The sequence below is a fragment of the Sciurus carolinensis genome, chromosome 14 (assembly GCF_902686445.1).
Source record: "Sciurus carolinensis chromosome 14, mSciCar1.2, whole genome shotgun sequence".
In the NCBI taxonomy this organism is placed as follows: domain Eukaryota; kingdom Metazoa; phylum Chordata; class Mammalia; order Rodentia; family Sciuridae; genus Sciurus; species Sciurus carolinensis.
This window is the reverse complement of record NC_062226.1, coordinates 20,988,091-21,008,783: the sequence shown is the minus strand read 5'-3', so window position 1 is coordinate 21,008,783 and position 20,693 is coordinate 20,988,091. Positions and strand designations below refer to the sequence as shown.

At 47.7% G+C, this 20,693-nt stretch overlaps 2 protein-coding genes across 2 annotated transcripts in view; one reads left to right on the top strand and one right to left on the bottom strand.

Moving 5' to 3' along the window:
* The window catches only part of Snx30 (sorting nexin family member 30), a 110,592-nt gene extending 102,598 nt beyond the window's left edge, over positions 1–7,994 (top strand). The window contains exon 9 of the mRNA XM_047524041.1: positions 1,932–7,994. Coding sequence (XP_047379997.1) covers positions 1,932–1,991 — 60 coding nt within the window. The 3' untranslated portion in view covers positions 1,992–7,994. The remainder of the gene's footprint in view (positions 1–1,931) is intronic.
* Slc46a2 (solute carrier family 46 member 2) lies at positions 6,541–20,693 on the bottom strand. Its single transcript, XM_047524040.1, has 4 exons — positions 19,354–20,693; positions 17,676–17,759; positions 17,157–17,313; positions 6,541–11,792 (listed from the first exon to the last, which is right to left on the bottom strand). The coding sequence occupies exons 1-4, from the start codon at positions 20,480–20,482 to the stop codon at positions 11,735–11,737; spliced, it is 1,428 nt and encodes a 475-aa protein (XP_047379996.1). The 5' UTR covers positions 20,483–20,693; the 3' UTR covers positions 6,541–11,734.

The window sequence follows — 20,693 nt, the reverse complement described above, 5'->3', positions numbered from 1 at the left end:
CTGTGCCTCTGTTTCTTTATCTGTGAATGGAAGTGGTCCTCCATGCAGCAATTGTGAAGATACTGTGAAATAATGCACCTAGAACATGCCCAGCGCACGGCAGGCATTTAGTAAATGTTCCTTTCTTCCTTGCCCCTGTTGCCTCTCTCTGCTGTTCAGCAGCCTTCCCACTACTGTAAAACTGACCAGGTCCAGTGTCTCCTTCACCCTTCTTGAAGCCGAATCCTAGCATCCCCAGGGCCCCAGGGTTCAACAACTCTGGTCTCATTGTCTGTATCTTCCCATTATACACTAACAGTGTCACTGTCTTGGGGCCTGGTTTTGGTTCCTCACATATATTTGACCAATGCTTTTTGTGTATTTGCTATGTGCAAGAGACTGCATCTATAAAATTGATAAATAAATAGCATGACCCCTACCCTTAAGGCATCCTCAGTCTATTGGAGGATGAATATTAATGAAAGAATTCCACAGCTATGAGTGAGCTATGTGTGCTAAAGGAAGAGAACAGGACACTAGGAGGAAATGCTAGGGTGTAATTCAGGTGAGGGGAAGAGGGAGTAGATGGAGCGGGCAGGCACGGTCAGTCTGGAAGTAACATGTATTCTGAGCCTCAGAGACAAAGACGCCAGAGAGTGGGCGTTCCAGACTAAGGGAGCAACATATCCAAGGTTCCTGGGGTAGGAAAAGTGTGGGATACTTGGGGAATGGAAAGAAGAAAGCTGCTCTGGCCTCAGTTCCTCAGAGCCGACGCAGACAGACTCTTCCAGATCTGAGGTGATGGCCTAGGACCTCACTCGGAGTCCCTTGCAAGTTCCTCAAGGCTCTTTGCCTTCCTTATGTGGGTCAGGCTTCTAAGTCTGGCTTCTCTAACTTCAGCATCACCAAGAAAGGCGTCCAGGAGTTGTTTCACCCTCTTCTTTCCTGCCCGACCTGATGATGCCTCCTTCTCTTTCCATCTCCTTTGACCCACCCCCCTAGCTGACTCAGCACAGAATCCTCATTCACCCTGGCTGCTTCTAAGGAAGGCCCTGTGTGCTGTGGCCTTCCTGCCCGCCATGCAAGAGACTGCTGGAAGGGAGGATTATTTTCGTTAAGCAGCCTGCCCTCAAGAGGATAGAGCCAGTATCTGCTACGTTCTTGGCCTGTCTCGAGGATCTGGAATGAAGAGATTGATGTAGTGGAAAGGGCATCAATTTGCATTCGTGTTAAAATCATGAGTCATGAGCACTGACACTTTAAAGCCGTGTGACTTGGGCCAGCGAAGTAATCTGAGATTCATTTTCCTCATCTACAAAGCGGGTGTGCATGTAATAAATAATATTGCTACCTCATAGAATTGTTGTGATAAGGAATGTAAAATATCTAGCAGTGTTTGGACATAATATAATGGAATCCTTGGGTCTCCTCCTCCTGTTCTCTCTTTTGGAAAATCCAAGAGTGACCCAAACAAGCAAATCTGAGTTCGGCGAAGAAGAGCAGGTTGTCTGCCCACTCTGATCCAGGTGGCCGGTCTGTTCCAGTCATGATCCCGTACTTGTGCAAGCGCCACGTACCTGGAACAGTGTTGCCGTCCATACAGAGAACCTAGGGCCTCACCAAGGCCTGGTCTCTGCTTTGCTTTTCCAAGGGGAAGATTTTCTTCCAATGAATCCACTTCCACTCACTGGGTATGGGCTTCAGGCACTGTCTTGAATGCACGTAAACCTTGCGGGGACACTGCTGTCTTCCTTAGAGATGGAGGTGACACATTCCAAATAAACACCATTCACCTCCCCAGTTGACAGTAGTCATGATAATACACATACGTGTCATTAGACAAAGGTGACCCAGCAGGATTGGCAATGAGAGTGTAGATGAGAACAGAATGAAGAATCTGGCCCTGAAATCTGACACCCGATGCTGATCCTCTGTGCATATTGTCTTTTCAGTGCCTCATGGCGTGGGAGTCAATTATTCCACTGCTGCAGGAGAAACCAGAGGCCAAGTAGATTGCTTCTTGGAACAGAGACTCTTCTACCTACACAGGACATGACGCCCTGTACTGGAATGTCCCTGCAGTGCTGGAGAGGTGGCATCGGGGAAAGAACACAGAAGCACCTCTCGTTTGTGTATTTTCTCTCGCCCCCTCACCCCACTGTTGTTTTCAATTCGTATTTATTCCTTGATGGAGTCTGTGAGGCTATAATCATCTCTCAGCAAAAGAAGCATACCTCCGTGTTGTGAAGGACCCTACTAAGGAACACTACGAAGACTTGAAACTGAGGGTCACGGCAGCCCACAGCTGGTGGTGACATCTTGTGACAGTTTCCTCTTTCGAGGCAGCTGAGTTGCCTGTTGCAGGAGGGGACTCAGGTCCTGCTTTTTAAGGCCATGGAGGAGGCATGAAGAAGAGGCCTCTGGTTTGCTGTGAGACATGGCGGCTCTGCAGTTGACCTCTGTGGGCATTGACGTGCCTCTGCCTAGGAGGTGTTGGCACCTCCACAGAAAGTCCTTAATTTATGGTGGCCTGTTGCTGTGAGTGTGGCCTGCTGCCTGTTTGTGATGAGTGACACGTGTTTTCTTGTTTCTGGTTCCCATAGGGCCATTTAAAGTCCGTGTCCACGTGCATCCATGCTTGAGTGAGCAAGCCTCGTCCTTATGCGATGTCTCGGGAAGCCAAGGGGATGCTCCCTGATCTTGCTTCTGACACCAGAAACTTTTATGTAAAACGAAGAGAGGTGCATTTTTCTCTGTGAAGGCCTTTGATGTTTTTCTTTTGCTTGGTAATTGTCAGCAGTCAGGTTTAGACCTCTTGTTTGCAGTCAGATTAGCTCCCCTGTTGTTGAGATCAGTGGGCATATGCCAAGCCCCACCTGTGATGTCTGCTTTGTGCAATTTGCCTTTATCTCACCAAAAATGCTGAGTTTAATATTTCTTACCATGTCCACTGGATGTTTGGACAACCTTTTGGTGAGGTGGGGGGGCTAGTGTGTCGTGTTGTCATGACACAGTTGAAATTGGTAAACTCAGTGTGAATGTTCTACATAAAGTGCTTTAACCCTTAGCATTTCCTGGTCAGGAACAAAAGTCAGTACCAGCAAGGGCCTCAAAGATGATAAGCCTAACAGTGAACTCTTTGCTTCTAGCTAAACCGAAGTCTCCTTTTGCAGCCAAATTCCTGGGTACAGCTGGCTGTGTTTAAAGTCTTCATTTCAAACTATTACCAGGTTTACTTTTCAAATCACCACAAAACCAACAGTAAAAAAGGATCTCTCTTTGAACTCATTTTTTTTTTTTTTCTGAAAAGAAGCTACATATGTTATATTAGTGTTCTTTCACTTGTGGCTTATCCTTATAAACCTATAAATGTAAGCCTCAAATAGACAGTAGTTCATTTTTTAAATGAAGACGTCCAGACTCTGCTTCATATGCAAGTTAACCTGCAAATGTCAGTCAACGGGAAGCATGTTGAAGTCACTTTATTCCACTCTGACAGCAGAGTTGACCTGGGGTCAGCCACAGCTGGGATACTGTTGGAGCAGCACTCGGACAGCAGGGGGGGTGTTTGACTGTTCCGTCATGTTTGACAAAGTCAAATTTGAAATGTTAATTTTTCCATCCATTGGTACTTGCCTGTATAATGCTCCATCTGTGCCATTCTAAAACCCTCTGATGTGAACTTTCAGTTTGGTACAAACAGAAATGATTCACTGAAGTGGAAGGGTGAGAACCATCCATCTACCCCCATCTCCGGTGATTCAGCATTTCATTCTACCTCTTGAACCATTGAGTTGGTGTGGGCATGGATGTCTGGGTCCAACCTGACAGTGTGCTGGTAGAATTGGGGTGTGCCTCTGAGAGTCGACAGCCCTCTATTGATAGTTGGCAGAAGACGCCAGACTGACCCCAGCAGTGAATATTCATTTCGAAACACATGAAGCTTTGCTTTGTGGAATGTGTGCTTTAAAAATGTTGTCAAGGGTAACGGATGCTTGGAAAGAAGGGTGGAAAGAGCTACAGGGAAACCAGAATCCGACAGCCTGCCAGTTGCCAACCCCAGAGTCATTCCCATATTACAGTCACTTGGGAAAGAAGGCAGTCCCTCAAAAAGTACTCATGGATCTCCTCACTGGGAGATATGGGGAGGGGGATCCACAGTCCTTCCCTGTCTCCATGGAAGGCAGAGGCATGGCTCTGAGGGATTCCGGCTCCTTGGGACTTTGTCTTGCTCTCCGGTCCCCATAGAGTGTTCTGTGCTTTGAGACATCAAAAAGAGCCTTAGCAGTTCAGCCTCTGTTCTCCAGGCCTGCTGTTGGGAGTAGAGTCAGGAAAACCCTGCAGGTTAGACTTCTTTGGAGAAATGGACCTTCCCAAGAAGGCACTTTTGTCCCTGTCTTCAGGCTGGTATGTGACAAGGTGAAGAGCTTGGCCCAGAAAGAAGGGGGCTGGAAAAGACCACAAAGGATGCTCTCCATCCCTCCCCACTCCCATGCCCCCTTTCGCCCTTGAGACTTAGCAGTCCTAAGCATTGGCTTCTTTGTCTTGGTCAAGCAAAATGGAGATTCACTATGAGAAGCATACCTGGGAGGCTTCTGTGCCAAAGACTGTCTCCGAGAGGCCCGTTACCCCATCCTTCTTGAATCCACAGAGCTGCAGTGCTGAGATCACCAACTCCTCTCCTATTTACCATCCATGAGATTTTTGCTTGAGGGTCCCCTTTACCTCCAGCGCATGGACACAGACAAGTGTTGAGGTTTGAACAATGAAAAGTTGCCCTGAGCAACTAACTGTCCAGGTCCTGAAAAGAGAAAGATTTCCTTCACTCAGGTTAAAAGTCCAGGGTGAAGGCAGAAGAGAGAATTCCTAGAAGCTGAGCAGATTTTAGAGATTCAAATGATGGCAGACAGAGCAGTTGTGATGTTAACAGCTGTGTACGCTGCATTTGCTCATTGGTGTGGGGATCCATAAGAAGATTCTGGGCCTCTGCTCAGAGCCAGGCACCACTGCTCTGAAATGAGGAAGGAACACACGACCCAGCCCACCTTGGTGGGGTTTCATCCTTTGATAAGGCTTACCAATGATGGCTGGCAAACTTTTAGGGTGATCAGGGGGATGATGGGTTTGGTATTTCACGACACCCAAAAGAATAAACAGCACGACTCTGGGGATTGTGGTGAATGTAAGGTTTGTCTGTTTTCATGCCAAATTTCAGCCCCACGGAGCGTGCTCTGGATCTTGGTTGAGGGTGTTTTCTGGGTTGCCACTCCCCAAGGGGAACCGAATGCTCGCCTGCTGCTCACTACCACGAGGCCACCTTTTGTTGAGAGACCCAACAGGAAGTTCCACCTTAGAAGTGGGCGTGATGGCCAGTGGCCGTTGCAAGGGAGCCCGAGGGACACCTAGAGTTTCTGTGGCTCTATCCTGCCTTGGATAGCATTGAAGCCGATGAGGCTGGCTGGGCTGTGGGAGAGGCGCTGTCTACACTCACTTCTGAGCTGGTGATTGTTGAGGGAGAACAAGGTCAAGTACAACCTCCAGGCTGTGTTGACCTCAGCTGTTTGGGTCTTGGGTGGGCTGGAACTGGCTAGTTGGGGTTGCTAGAGACCCTCAAGGGTGGTTCCTCCCTAAAGTTCAACTGCCTGTGGTCAGAAGCTCAACTGCCTCTTGTCAGGGCAGGGCACACTTACAGGGACTTCACCTTCCTGGACACCTCTTTAAGGGTCTGTAGCAACTGAGTGAGCTAATGATATGGCTAGGGAAACATTGCTTTGGCCATCCTCATTTACAGGAGGATGTTGGAATTTGAGTTTGCCTTCTCCCTTTCAAAAGCCCTCAAGATGACAGCAGATTGGACACGCCCCGTCATTGTTCATGTGTCTTTTCAATCCAGATGGCAGGTGGCACTTACTAGTACCTTTGAGAAAAGTGTCCTGTCCTAGGCTGATCAGAGTGTGTTGGAACGGGTCTCCTCTTCCTTGTTTTAATAATCTAGGAATCCAATTTTTTACCAGCCCACTCTGGTAGGCTGTCAGCTTTTGGTTTTAAGGATGTCTGGTTTCCCCACACTTGCACACATCAGAGTGTTCAGGAGCTGTCTGCATTAAAAACAATGTTGGAGAGGGGCTATAATGGGGGGGGAGTGGACTGTTCTCTTCATCATATGTATTGGAAATGTATCCTGGGCATGACTGTCCAACACGTACTATGTGGCAGAAAAACGTTCTCCAGGTAGTTTTTACTGCTAGTCTGTAAATAAGTGCTATGAGAAACAATACCTGTCAACAAACCAATAAGATATTTGTTCCATATAAACATTCTCTGTATTTAGCACTTGAAAAATCAACAAATCCAGAATTTAAAAATAATGCCACAGACTGTTAAAAGCCTAACTCTACTTTTGAGAATTTTTCAATACCTAATATGCCTTATTCTTCAACTAGTGTTTTTAAAATTCTGGATAGAACATTTTAGATCTATAATCAGCCATTCAGCTTAAATACTAGAGATCTAACATAGTCCTCAGTCCTCTTAAAGAAACAGGCCAGAAAGTGAGGGTCAGAATGAATGAAGGTGGCCTTTCAGGAGGAGAGAAATAAGCATTGCTATTGCCAAATGATATTTTTAATAATGTAAGGAAACACAGGGACCACAACACCTTTTATTGTTTTAAAGTGTGAAAGATTAACTCAGTGCCTTTTGGCATACTTTTGATTACAGAGGATATGGTATCAGCATTGACAAATCATAGATACAAAGAACTCTGTTATGACAGTATTGAAGGTTTACCCTGATTCTGCAGAACAGCTTTTGAAGATACTGTGGGGACCTCAGAGGGGCACGTTTTGGATGGAAAATCTCCACAGGTTGAAATGCCAAAATCATATTCTGTTGACTCACGTAATCGAGTCCACTTCAGCAAAGCTTTTGTTATTGAACCAGAGATGAAGAGTGTTGTGGACATGCCTCTCCCAGAAGGACCGCCCTGCCACCAAATGATCCTGGGCTCTCTCTAGGCTGGGCCAGAGCAGCTAACACCTGTCCACACGCCTGTTGGACAGGCTCGCTCACGGTCTTAGATCAGCCTTTCTTTCAGAAATGGTACTAGGAGGAGGAAAGGGAATCACTCTTTCCTTGTGTCGAAGTGGGGACTGGGAGAAGCAGGTTGCAGAATGTGAGTCTGTGTAATCAAGCAGTGGCCGTGTCGGCTGGGCCTTTTTGTGGGAGCAAACCAGCATCTCTAATGGTCATCAGTGTCCACCAGACACCCCTGAGGCTGAGGTCCTGTCCCAGTGATCCCCGTTCATTTTACTTCTGTGTGCCTGTTCCCATCAGCTCTGTGAGTTGGGGATGCATGGAGAGGTGACCTGCCCCCGATACACTCCCATGAAATCAACTGCCAGCAAACTTTCTAACTTGTATTTTAACTGTTAAAGAAGAGATTACAGTTTTACTTAGGAAATTTCCAAATTATGGACTGTGGTTTTTAATTTTAGAAATCATTCTTTATGTTTAAAATTTTAAGAGAATAAGAAGAATCCTTCCAAGGTATTGATGAAGTCCTGTGTGTAAACGTGTTGTCTTCTCTTCATGCTGCCATTAAGCCAAAACAAAAACTGTGAAACTAAAAAGTGCTCAAGAAGAATGTGTGTTGCTAAGAAAGCAGTTTATTTACAGACCAGAAGTCTTTATTTCATTAAGCTACCAAATGTTAAAAAGAATGTCACCCTTTTTCCTTCATTATGGAACCCAGAGATTATGGAATGGGAAAAAAAGTTGTTTTTGTTGAATTTTCGATGCTGGCACGAAGTTTTTGCCCACTTTTTTTTTTCCATTTATCTGTGTATTAAAAAATCTGTTTGTTGTTTACTATGGAATTAGTATTTTACATTTTGAGGTAAACAAAGAATTTGTATTGCTTGATAAACTATTAGCTTGTAAATTTAAACAAAGTTTCTTTACCTCAGTTAACTTAAAGTAATGGACCAATAAACCTATAAAAGATGCTTTCTTTACCTTGAGTCCTGTTCTCATTTATACCTTTGTAGGACTGGACAACATGGTTGCCACAGCCTTTGTTTTCTTATATTCTGAACAGAAAACAATTTGCCTATAAGATTCGGGATACAGAGCAACAGAAAAAAATATAGATATGTAATTGAACTATTTTTGTCCTTTAGTTCTTTATAGCGCCACACTCAGTTTACTTTCTCCTACATCTTACAAATTGGTACCAATTTGGGGAGATGAAGAAGCTACCTAGTATAGTGACCGTGGTGATTGGCAGGTGGGCTGACAACCAGCCCAGTCATGATAGGAGAGATTTCTCCCTGCAGCATCCCATGGCAAAGCACATTATATTCTTGGCCAGGGACAGTCACTTCCTGACTTTTCCTGCTGGGAAGTGTTTGAAGAGTTTGTAGGTAAATAAGAAATGCCTCTGGTTCATCAGTGTTAAGAGTGTTTTGCTCATTAGAGGCCAGAGTGCTTGTGAAGTTTATGGGACAGTGGCAGTGCTTTGGAAATGACATTGACAATAGTGCTGAATCGCCTTTCTGAGAGTAGACATCATTCATCTAAGACAGCAGTCGTACAAAATGAGGCAGCAAGGTGGGATAAGAAAAGGAGGTTTGGGATCCGATCTCAGCCTTTGTTTACTAGTTGTGTGGTTTGGGCAAGTCACATCTCTCTGAACCCTCAGTATTGGGATCTTTGAAATGAAGACGAGTCTTCCTAGCAAGGTTGTTGGTAGGACTCGCCTTATGCACAGAAAGCCCCTAAGTGTATGGTGGGCACTCCTTTTGGAAAGACTCTTCCTATTGTTTAATTATGGCCAATTTAAATATTAAGGTAACAGCCTTTCCTCTATATTTTTCCAGTTGGGTTGGGTTCATTTGTTGTTGTTTTTAAGTAGGCCTTTTTTCTTTTTAAGAAGATATCGAGACAGGATGCTGAAGGCCAAGGGAATAGAGAGGACTAGATTGCAAAGGCCATGGCAAGGCGTGATAGAGACAGAGGAGGAAATGAGCAGCTGAACTGTGGTTTCTGTGGTGAGGAGAGTGGGTCAGGTGATTTGGAGATTTCCAGGCTGGGAACTGGAGGCGCTGCCTTTACCTGAACCCAGTCGGGAGAGAATAAATAAAAGATGTAATAGGCTTAGGTGGTGGAGTGGGATAAGAATAATTTGGTTTGGATGTACCTGGAGGTGGAGAGGTTGACACAGCTGTTGAAAATAGAGTTCTGGAGTCCATGGGAGTTGCCCAGGTTATCTGAGAAGATAATCAGGGCAGGGCTTTCAGGGCCTCAAGAATTAAGGATGCAGAGACAGGAGGAGGAGGACTTGGGGAAAGTTCTTAGAGGGGTCAGGCTCTATAGGTTAGAGTGATGGTTCAAGAATTTGGCAGCTTATGGAAACATGAGCTGTTGGCCCCATTCCTAGAGTTGGATTTAAGTGGTGCCCTACAGTTGGCGTTTCTAACAAGTTCCCAGGTGATGCTGATGCTGCTGATCCGAGAACCTCTGGGTTAGAGCAGCTCTCAGGAAGGTCACCCTGGGCCAGGTGAGAAGGTTTGAAACTTCTATTCTGATGGCAAATTGAGTTGAAGAGCAAAGACTGGGGCTTTGAGAGTCCAATTCAGGCTTCTCAACCCACAGGCTGAGAGCAGGGTCAATGTGGGCAAATCAGGGAATTCCCCTGGCCCTTAGGAGCAAACTGTTTGAGAGCAGGAATGGAGAAGCTGATGATCGGATTCATCCGGGGGCTGGCGGGGGTACTGGTCAGGGGCCCAGGGGGGAGGCAGGGAGTCAAGAGGAATGAGCATGCTGGTGAGCTTGGAGCGCTTGAGCTTGGCCTGGCCTGTCTTTCTGGTCCCATCAGCCTCGCCCCTGTTGCTCTCTCGGTGAGGCGCTCCGCCTCTTCCATGGCCCAAGCCTCCGTCTACCTCACCCTCTGCAGTCCGCCAGCCTCCAACTCTGGTTGACCTCTAGCTCCACATCTTTCTCCACGCCCCTTGCTCCTGCCCACTGCTTCTTGTCCAGTGTGCCAGCCCACCGCCCTCCTCACCTGGATTGTGGCAGGCTTCTTCACTTGTCTCCTTTTTGCACATCTCTTTTCTGCTGCTCTTCCCACAGAGCTTCCCTCGTGCCGAAGCATGCTGCGATCCTTCAGCAGCTATCCTATTATTCTAACAAATTTTTGGAAAGTCTTCTCTGTTGTCCCCCCTCACTGCTCCAGTCTCATCTGTCCCACCTTCCTCTTTTGCTCCCTTCACATTGAATTCCTGTATCTTAGGAAAATTTCCCTTTGGGCCTGTCTGTCAGGATGTTCTTTCTGCTTGGAATGTCCCCCAACATCTGGCCTTGGTGACTTCTCCTTCCTGTCTTATGTTAGATGCCATTCCTGGGAAGCCCTGTCTGTTCTCCCAGGTCTGGGTTATATGAGCCCCTCTGTTAGCATTTGTTACATCACTGCCTGTTCTTCTGTCCCCTTCACCTGCTGGACAGTATGCTGTGTTTGGGCAGGAAGAGTCACACCTTATTCTCAACTGTATCTCTGCACCTAGCATGGTGCCAGGACCCGAGTAGATGTGCCATACAGGTTTGTTAACTCCCTGCAAGAGTGTCAGAGGTACAAACCCTCTAAGCCCAGATGCCAGGCATTTGAAGGCATTCTTTAACTTATGTGTTTCACTGCCATTTAAGAATGCTGTAACTAGCCAGGCATGGTGGCACACACCTGCAATCCCAGCAGCTCAGGGTCAAGACAGGAAGATCAAGGCCAGGCTCAGCAACTTAGCAAGACCCTAAGCAACTAAGTGAGACCCCGTCTCAAAATATAAAAGGAGCTAGGGATGTGGCTCAGTGGTTAAGTACCCCAGGATTCAATCCCTAGTCTCCCTACCCCGCTATAGAGTAATGGGGAATCTGATCTGGAAAAGAATGATTCATACACTCATACTGAGAATGCTGATTACATATATAAAATCTACTTTAATATATGTAAGTAAAATGTACAATAACAAGTACTTCAGAATAAAATGACTTCTCATATCTCCTTTCCCTACATACCATCAGCTTTGGAAGGTATTGTTGACTGAAAATATTCAATTGACTATTCCTTTAAGGAAGCTCTTCATAAATTGTTTCTTTAAAGCAACAATGATAGCAACACGCCCCTGAAGCCCAGGACCAGCGCTCCCTTGCTTTCCTGAGTGTTCACAGCTAACAAGGCCTCAGGAAAGAAAGCTAACTTTTTTTTTCAAGGTTTTATTTTAATTTGAAATATTTGGGTAAACTATTGTATACCCAAAACTGTTGGCAATTCTTGTAAAATATCCCTCGGGCTGTTGGGAACGAAGGGTTTTGGTTCTCCATGGGACCTCCTGCACAGCACCCAAGTGACCAGTCAGCCCTGTCTTGGAGCCCTCAAGACAGTCCCCGGAAGAAAGGTGCTGGCTGGCTGCAGCTGGAGGCTGAAGCCCCTTCCAGGGCCTGGGATGGCTGTGCACACCACCTGCACCCAACTGAACCTCACCTCTGCCTAACGGGCACTGAAAGCTAAGAAAGTTCTTCCATCACTCAGAAAGTGCTTACCCCACCCACCAGGGACCCCTGAGCCACGCAGGTCCATCTCTGGCTGGAACTTGGGTTTCTTGGACAGGGGGTTTACTTTGGTCACCAGTTCTCTCGTCCCTTCCTTGGTCTTCAGGGGAACTTGGCCGTGACTGGTGTTTTCAGCTTCTGCAGATCAGCGCCTTCATTTCTCTGTCCTGTCTCCATATTGCAACCACGGGACTTGTTTATAGGCCACGATGCTGTAAGAGTTTGCAATGGAGTTAGAAGAGAACAGCTGGAATCGGGGTAGCTCTTCATGCCCGCCAGTGGTGGGGTTGTCTCCAGCCACTTTATCGTGGGAGAGCGCTTGGCTGTCTCCCTTTTGGCATCAGAATGCTGTGCTGCCTGAGGGGACTTCTCTCACTCTGGGGTTCCTACCGTCCTGTGAGAGTGAACTTCTCCCTGTTTCCCATCATATCATGAGCTCTCTGCAGCTACATTTTCTTGGAATCTCATCTCCCTCCTGCTTGATGACAAACTCTTTGCATATCTCGCCATCAGGATCAACCTTCATGAATCTCAGAGTGCATCAGCTGCCTCATCTGCTTTTCCACAACCCCTTTATCCCTCCCATAAACCTCGTTGTAAAATATCAGTAATAAATGGGGACACAGCAATTAGGATCTCTGGGTTGATGTCTTGAATCTGTGTGACCTTTGGGATGTCCTTCAACCTCTGGGGCCCTCGCTTTTCTCATCTGTGGGAATTCCAGGATCCTCGGGTTCTGAGCTCAAACACAGTTTTCTTGGTGAGTACACAACACCTGGCACTGCTGGGTGGCCTGTGAGCTTAACGCCAAACCTTCTAAGGGAAAGAAACTCTGGACACCGACTTCCCTCCTGCCATGAACCCTATGCCCCTACTTGGGAGAGGTATTTACTGTACTTCCAACAAAACTCACTGTATTAGAAGGCTGGCAAGTGGAAAGGCTAGACTTGGAGGCTGCCAGCACAGGGCCACATGAATGTGGCTTGCAGCCCTGACTTTGCAGCTGACACCTACTGTGGATACCACAGCACAGCTGTGCTTGTTAATGGCCAGCGCCAACTTCATGGTCAGCCAATAGGCAGCTCTGGGTGTGGGTGGTCAGTAGTGATGACTAGTAGGTGCCACACCTCTGACCCAGCATTCATTCATTCATTCATTCAACAAATCCTTCTTGAGCACTTCTTATATGCTAGGCTCTCTGCTGGACACAGTGGTCACATGGTGCACCACAGAGCTGTGGCTTCTGTCCTCGGGGGGGCTTCGGTGTAAGGGCAAGCATATTAAACAGATAATCACTAAGTGGCCTTCAACGATCATGCTATGAAGGAAGAAGAGAGGAGGAAGCTTTGGTAGCATAGAATAGAAGAATGGAATTCAGACTGAGAAGGGTCAGGAAAATCCTCTTTGTGAAAAGGACAAGTTCAAGTTTCTGTTTCCTGGTCTACAAATGGGATAATAGCAATTACCTCAAAGGATTGTGTAGGAAGGTTAAACTAGTTAAAGTATATGAAATACTTAATGTGTTCTGTTATTTTTCAAAAGGGATGGGTGTGAGCGAATGTGGGTTTGTAAACTGGAGAAGACGAGGTTGGTCTCTCCTTAAGGGCTACTGTCACTGTTCAGCAGGAGGCATTTGCTGAGTGCTTGTGTGTTGGGGGTTAGCGGGACAGGGTTGTGGATGGGCAGAACCACACCGTTGTTTCCTCAGCATCTCTGTATTGCGTGTAAAGAAGAGCGAGTAGACGAAGGCAGGTTCTCATAGTAGCATGAAATAGGCTCACTTTGGTACCAGGAAGGGGCAGGCCTGCAGTCCCTTGGGATTGCAAACAGGCTGTTGGCAGTTCTGGCCCAGGGACCTCTCCTGGCATAGAGGACACACACTGTGGTGGTCCAGCCTTCTGCACTCGGGTTCTCTTCAGTTCTAATGTGCCTTCCTGGTTTTTTCTTTCTTTTTCTCAATACTAGGATTCGAATCTACCACCCAGCTACATTTCCAGCCCTTTTTTGATTTTGAGACAGCGTCTCACTAAGTTGCCCAAGCTGGCCTCAAATTTGCCGTGCTCCTGCCTCAGCCTGTGGAAGGGCTGGGATTCCACGTACGTGCCGCCTGGCTGGGCTCTGCCTGGGTCTTTCTGTGAATGGAATGTGGCTTGTCTTTGGTGCCTCTTGTTGCTTTCACTCAATGCCGATGTAGCCTGGGCTCCTTTCCCCGTTAGAATTTTTCAGGGTCTCCTTTCTTTAGTGACTTCATGGAAAGGAAAGGTAATGGGAACACTCTTTTATGTCAGAAAGTTTCAATATTACTTGTGCATTCAAATTACCTGGAGGGCTTTTAAAAATTCCTGTACCTACAGCCCTAGGCAGAACTTTGTTCTCCACATAAAGGGTCTCTTCAGGGGACTGTCTGACGCTTGGTAAAGTTCACAGCTACAATTCCAGGTATATCCTTAAAGGTCTCTCCTACCTCCATCAAAGCTGGCTAGTTGGCAGCTGACTCCAGAGTAGCTGAATATTTTTTAAAAAGTCCATTTCTGATTTTAATCTTTTACCTGATCAACAGTGACAGTTCTCCAGAAAACAAGCATATCTCAAAACAAATATTCCACAGTAAATGCTGCCAAAAGCTGTTTTGTACCATCTTAGAATTTTAAAAAGGTTTCAAAGTTTTCCTTTCTCTTATATCTCAAGTGAAATAACATAAAATTTGACTTTTCATGTATGTAATAAACCCATTATTATTATTATATTTTGGTACCAGGGATTGAACTCAGGGGCACTCAACCACTGAGCAACATCCCCAGCTCTATTCCTTATTTTACTTAGGGACAGCATCTCACTGATTGCTTAGAGCCCTCACTTTTGCTGAGGCTGGATTTGAACTCACGATCCTCCTGCCTCAACCTCCTGAGCCACTGGGATTACAGGTGTGCACCACTGCTGTAATATACCATTATTGTTACAGAAATAAAAAAAATAAAAGCAAAAACCCCTGTTCCCGAACTGTGCCCCAGGTCAGCTGAATAACATTCTCTGGGGGTGGGATCCTGAAAGCAGTAATTTAGAAAAACTTCCCAGTTGTTCCAATGTACAGAGAACTGGCTTTGTTTGCCTGTGTCTCTCTGCTGTTACATGTATGCAACAGAGGGACACAGTGAGCAATTACTTAAGTGCCTCATCCATACAAGCACCCCTCAGTTGCTTCCTTGAACGTTTCCGGGTTCTCTCCCTGCTTCTGTGACATAAGATCACAACAACCCTGCATGGCTAATTAAGAGCCTGTGCCTGAGTCTGAATCCAAGAATGAAGTATCCAGGGCAGCACACCTCAAGGGTGGCACTCAGGTCTCTTCATGAAGGCAGGGTGTCCTACTTAGCACGCCCAAAGCGGATGAAACTGCAGAAAGGAACCATTACTGAATTTTGTCATTACTTCTGTTTGTCTGCTTGTCTTTATGCCCACATTCACTAGCAAAATTTGTTTTTTGTTGTTTTTCAGTGTTTGCCAACGAAGTAGAACTGAAGCATTTTCTAGTGGACAGAACGGCTTCTGTATTACTGGGCTGGCTAAGGGGCTGCGGCTCCCAAGAAATTTTTTATTGCCTGCTGGCTCCATCAGTCCAACCCACTCAGCCGGGACTCACATGAAAAGGCCCCAGGGCTGGACAGTCCAAGGACAGATCTGGTTCAGTCCCCTTCTAAGAAATGAGACCTGGTCATGGCCCTCTGCCTGGCCAATTCTCTCAGTGATTTTATCTTCACATCTTATTTTTCTCAATTAAGAAATAAACTAAAGAGGCTTAATAATTGATGTCTTCTACTCCAGAAGGCTCAGATTTCTATGCAGCCAGGGACCTATATTATTATGGAATGTGAGAATTTCAAAAAGGGGTTTTATCACTGTCCCCTTTCAACCTGCCTTCAATCATTTTCGGCTCTGCAGCCTTTAATCCCGCCATTGTTGACGTGGAGCTCACTTGTGTTACTAGGCATGCCCCTTTACCACGTACGCCTGTGTCAGGTCGCTTGTACTTTACCGTGGCTGTATTCCTCCTGTGGCTACTTCTGTCCTGTGGAGATACACATATGCATACATATCTATGTGCGTATGTATTTCTTTCTGCTCTGGCCAGGCCAGCACTGATACACTAGAGCCCCTCACTTGGGAGGAAGGGGTAAAGGACCTAACAGTCCAAAACTGTGCTATCCAAAATGGCAGCCATTAGCCCCATATGGCTTCTGAAAACTAGCCCAAATGCAACTAGCCCAAACCGAGATGTACTATAAGCATCCAATACAGAACCTTATTTCATAAAAAAGTAAACTATCTCTGATTACTTCTGTAAGTTGCTTCCATGTTGAGATATTCTGAATGCCAACTTTACTGTTAGTACAATTAATTTCACCTGTCACTTTTGTCTTCTTTTTTAAATTTTTTAATTTTTTTGGTACTAGGGATTGAGCTCTACCACTGAGCTACACCCCCAGCCCTTTTTTAATTTTTATTTTGAGACAGAGTTTTCACTAAATTACTGATGCTGGCCTTGAACTTGCCATCCTCCTGCCTCAGCCTCTAGAGTTACTGGGATTATGGGTTTGTGCCACAGTGCCCAACTCACTTTATCTTGTAAAAAAATGTGGCTTCCTAGCTGGGTGCAGTGGTGCACGCCTGTAATCCCAGCAGCTCAGGCTGAGGCAGGAGGATTGTGAGTTCAAAGCCAGCTTCGGCAAAAGCGAGGCGCTAAGCAACTCAGTGAGACCCTGTCTCTAAATAAGATACAAAATAGGGCTGGGGATGTGGCTCAGTGATCAAGTGCCCCTGAGTTCAATCCCTGGTACCCCGCCCCCCAAAAATGTGACTTCATAGCAGATTTAAAGCATACACATGCCTTGTCCGTGTGATTTACACTCTTACTCCTACTGGACGGGCTGGCTGCAGGCAGAGCTGTTCCCTGCTGCCTTTCCATCCTGTGGATGATGCTGGCTTTGTCTGGAACCTCTCCTCTCCTTTACTTCTCAGCCCTCCTCCCTCCTGTTGCCTCCCTGAGAGTTGCTTGCTGTTGTTTCACACATGAGACTATTCCCCCAGAGGAGGCAAGGGAACTGCCCGGGGCCACAGGGAGCTCGTTCAGTCCCTGACCAAGAGATCTTCACGCACTGAGCACAGAGCCCTTGCAGAGCCCAGAGAAGAATGTCCCTGGAAGGGAGGCGGGATGACTCTCACCTAAAGGGAGCCAAACAAAAAAGGTCCAAATGGTTCAAGGGAGTTTCTAATGCCAGCCTCTAATTATAAGGAAGTAGGCGAAGCTCCTATAAATAAATTGCCATTACAAAACTGCCAGGAAGTGAGCCAGCTGGTTGGGGCTCTGTGTTCATTATTTGTGATTCTGAAATTCCCAGATTGCCAGATTACCAGAGTGAGGGAACAAAAGGGCTTTTTCTTTGTGAGCGAGCCTACTCAGAAGTGGCTGCACCTATACTGAAAATAAATCATCGCGAGATGGTGGAGTAGAGAGGGTCCAACGGTCCTGGCCTCAGCACCAGGGCCCAGCCCACAGAGCGACACCACTTCCGTCTTACCCAATCGGGACGATGGCCAGGAAGGAGAGAAAAGAGGAGAGAACAAAGCAGGTGCCCACGAACTTGTCCATGGTGAGCTGATAGATGTTGTTATACACAGTGGATGTCACCACCCCGGTCAGAGCCAGGGACAGCTGCAGTATGACGAACACCTTTCCTGTGGAGGGACAGAGGTTACCAAGAAATGAGCTATTGGTCCCTCCTTGTTCCCACTAGCTGCATCTCTGCTCTCCCAAAGATTGCTTTTCAGTCTTCAAGGCTTACCTGTCCACGAATCCTGCCTCCATCTAGCTGAATTTCCTGAAGCCCATGGACGATAGGGTCTTCCGTAGCTTTTCAGTGACTGACTTTTCCACCCTCCTGTCTTTCCTCCTGCTCTGGGTGGAAACCAGTATGTTCCTAATGTATTTGAGGATGCTTCTGGAACTTTCCCTAATGTCTTCTACAAGTCACTGCCTCAAGCTAAACAGCTCTGACACAGCCCCAGCTGAGGATCCTGGAGCGGTTCCTTTCACTTACCATAAGAGGAGCCGTTTATGAGTTTGGACATGGCTGAACGGATGGTCGTGATGGGGATGAGGGCGAACAGCATGGCGGCTCGAGCTGTAAGAGAGCACACAAGAGCACTCCTCGCTGTGGCCCAGCTTGGCCAGGAAGAAATCAGAGTAAGGCAAACATATCCTTTCCAGTTCCTCTTCCCGTGATTCCTGCAGGGCGTGACCTGAAACAAGCATCGTCTTGGCAGCAGGCTAGTGTCCTGCATGGACCAGACTCTCTCACTCTGAGCTCTACGTGAACTGTCGATGCTGAGCACCAGTCTGCAAGTTGACCTGCAGGCTGATGGTGAAGGGGGGTCTTTTTAAAAATTTTTACTGGCTTGAACCCAGGGATCTTCCACCACTGAGCTACATCCCCAGCCCTTTTTATTTTTTATTTTATTTTGAGGCAGGATCTCGCTAATTTGTTTAGGCCCTTGTTCAGTGGCTGAGGTTGACCTCAAACTTGGGATCCCCCTGCCCCAGCCTCCAGAGTTGGAGGGAGTAACCCCCTCCCCAGGTTGAAGGGGTCTTTATTGGTGGAGGCAAGTAGTTTCTAGGGAGGGAGCTGATGCTCTCAAAGTGATCCAAAACTCCTCTCCTGGTCTCCGGAGGAGAGAAGTGAGAAGTTCCTGCCCTCACTGTTTCTGAATACCTCTGGAGGACTGTCCCAGGAGCTCTGGCAAACTGCTTCCAGAAATGTTTCCCCTAATAAAACTGCCACACATCCTCAAGCCCTACTGTTAGCCAGAAGCAGTGCGTGTGTGTGTTTGTGTGTTTGTGTGTGTGTGTGTGTGTGTGTGTGTGTGAAAGTGTGTAGGTGCCGGGAGATAGGAGGAAGGGAGGGAGAAGTGTGTGCGAAGGGAAGAGGAATATTCTATCCTCGGCACATGACTTTCTTAACTAGGAACTGACCAGAGGTTATCTTGTCATTTTGTTAGTTGTTTTGCTGAGGTGTGTGACTGGGCCAAGGGACAGACCTCTGATAACTAGAGTTATTCTTCCCAATACATTAGCCATTAACCACATGGGCTAGCCACATTGCAAGTGCTCAGTAGCCACATGTTGCTAGTGGCTACTGTATGGGACAGACTGGATATAGGTCATTGTCACCATTGTAGAACGCACCCACTGGAGTACGAGTCTAGGGCTCTCTGCTTGTGGTTGTCTGAACTCTGTACTCAGATGGAAACTTCATTTTGTTTCTTTGAGGGGATCTATTCCATTGGTTTTAGAAACCACTTACTAAGAATTTTTATGCACTGTTTAAAAGCCCTTGCTTGACTGCAAATGATTTTAATTAAGGGATCATTTTAGTTGGGTCTCTTAGTGTTTTATCACTTTAAAATTGGGGAGAAGAAACCCAAGCCCATTTCCATTCAAGTCCATCCTTAGCCTTCCCAGCCTCCCCTTCCAACTTCAGATACTACTGACCACACTTCCTTGACCTTCTAGACCTATGGGCACCATTTCAATCAGCAATGCAGACAATACAGAGTTCAACACAGATAAACACAAGTGACCGTAATCCTGTCTCCTTGTGCTTTCTGGGTAGCAGGTTCAATCACTGATGCTGAGTTGGGACAAGGTCCTAGACCACAGTGACCCTGGTGTCTGCCCCATGACATCTAGGGCCAGCAATCCAAGAATGCCAGACTCACCAACATAGAACATGTATGTCTCTTTCACAAAGGCCAAGAGGAGGGCTCCTGACCCGAAGGAGACCATCCCAATCATGATCATGGTGGTGTCCTGGAAGCAGCGGGAGAAGACCAGGACGCCCAGAAAGCTGGTGATGAAGACGATGTACCCGGAAGCCATACCATAGCCCACCTGCACTTGGTTCCAACTGAGAGGCTCCCTCAGCACAAAAAGGGGCATCATGTCCACTGTGCCCACTACAGCCAGGTCATAGATGATGGCACCCACAAAGAGCAGGCCAATGATGGTTCTTTTGGGTCTTGCTCTTCCGGGAGATGGGGTGTCCCCCCCTACATTTTGCTTGTCTGGCTGATCAGGATCCAGGGTGCGATAGGTGCCCACCATGCCAGACACGGTATCCACTGCTGGGAGCTTCCTGCTGGCCTTGGCCACGGGTTCAGGGACCTTCAGCACCAAGAGGCTATATAAAAGGGCAAAAGCCGCACAGCCTACACTGCAGGCTGTCAGCACCAGGCCCTGCCCAGAGTGCCCAGTTATCTGCTTGAAGAGATGCCCCGAGGCCATGCTCCCGCAGAACCCCGCCAAGCCCAAGACCAGGTCGAGAACAATCAGGCGCAGGGAGCGACGGCCCTCAGAGGAGCCCAGAGATCCCAGCGCCATGACCCCGGACCAGAAAGCTGAGAAGCCGCCGCACAGCCCATTGAGCGCGGCACCCGCGTACAACACTGCCACCGGCCAGTCCAGCAGCACTTTGAGCAGCAGTGTGAGGCGGGAGAGCAGGAAGCCCAGCAGCGACACGCAGATGGAGATCTTGCGGTGGTAGCGGTCGCTGAGCCAGCCCAGTCCATAGGCGGACAGCAGGGGCGTCAGGCCCACGACGAGGTTGTAGATGATGTAGAAATTGGAGATGGCCTTCTGCTGCTGGTCCTCTGGATCCCCCCGGGGCGACGGGCTGGTGCTGTGGTTGGAGGAGCCCCCGGTCCCGAAGGACGCTTTCACCACCAGGAGTAGTCCCGCGTCGTAGAGGGAGCTGGCCACCTGGATCGAGGCCACGACGGGCTCGATCCAGGTCCTCACCTGGAAGTGAGGCAGATGGCCCCTCCACGGGCAGGCGACCTCGGGACCCATGTGACCTCGGGACACAAGGGCTTGCTGGCTGCAGCGATCGGGTGATGCTGCCAGATTCTGCTGCTCTGAAGGGTTAGGGCTCCGTCCCACAGAGCCGGCGTGCGCCGCGCGTCGGGGTGGCACCCGAGCCAGGTGAGCGGAGTGAGCGCGCGGAGCGCGTGTGAGAGCAGCCACTTCAGCCGCCGAGTGACCTCCCCGGCCGCGGCCACTC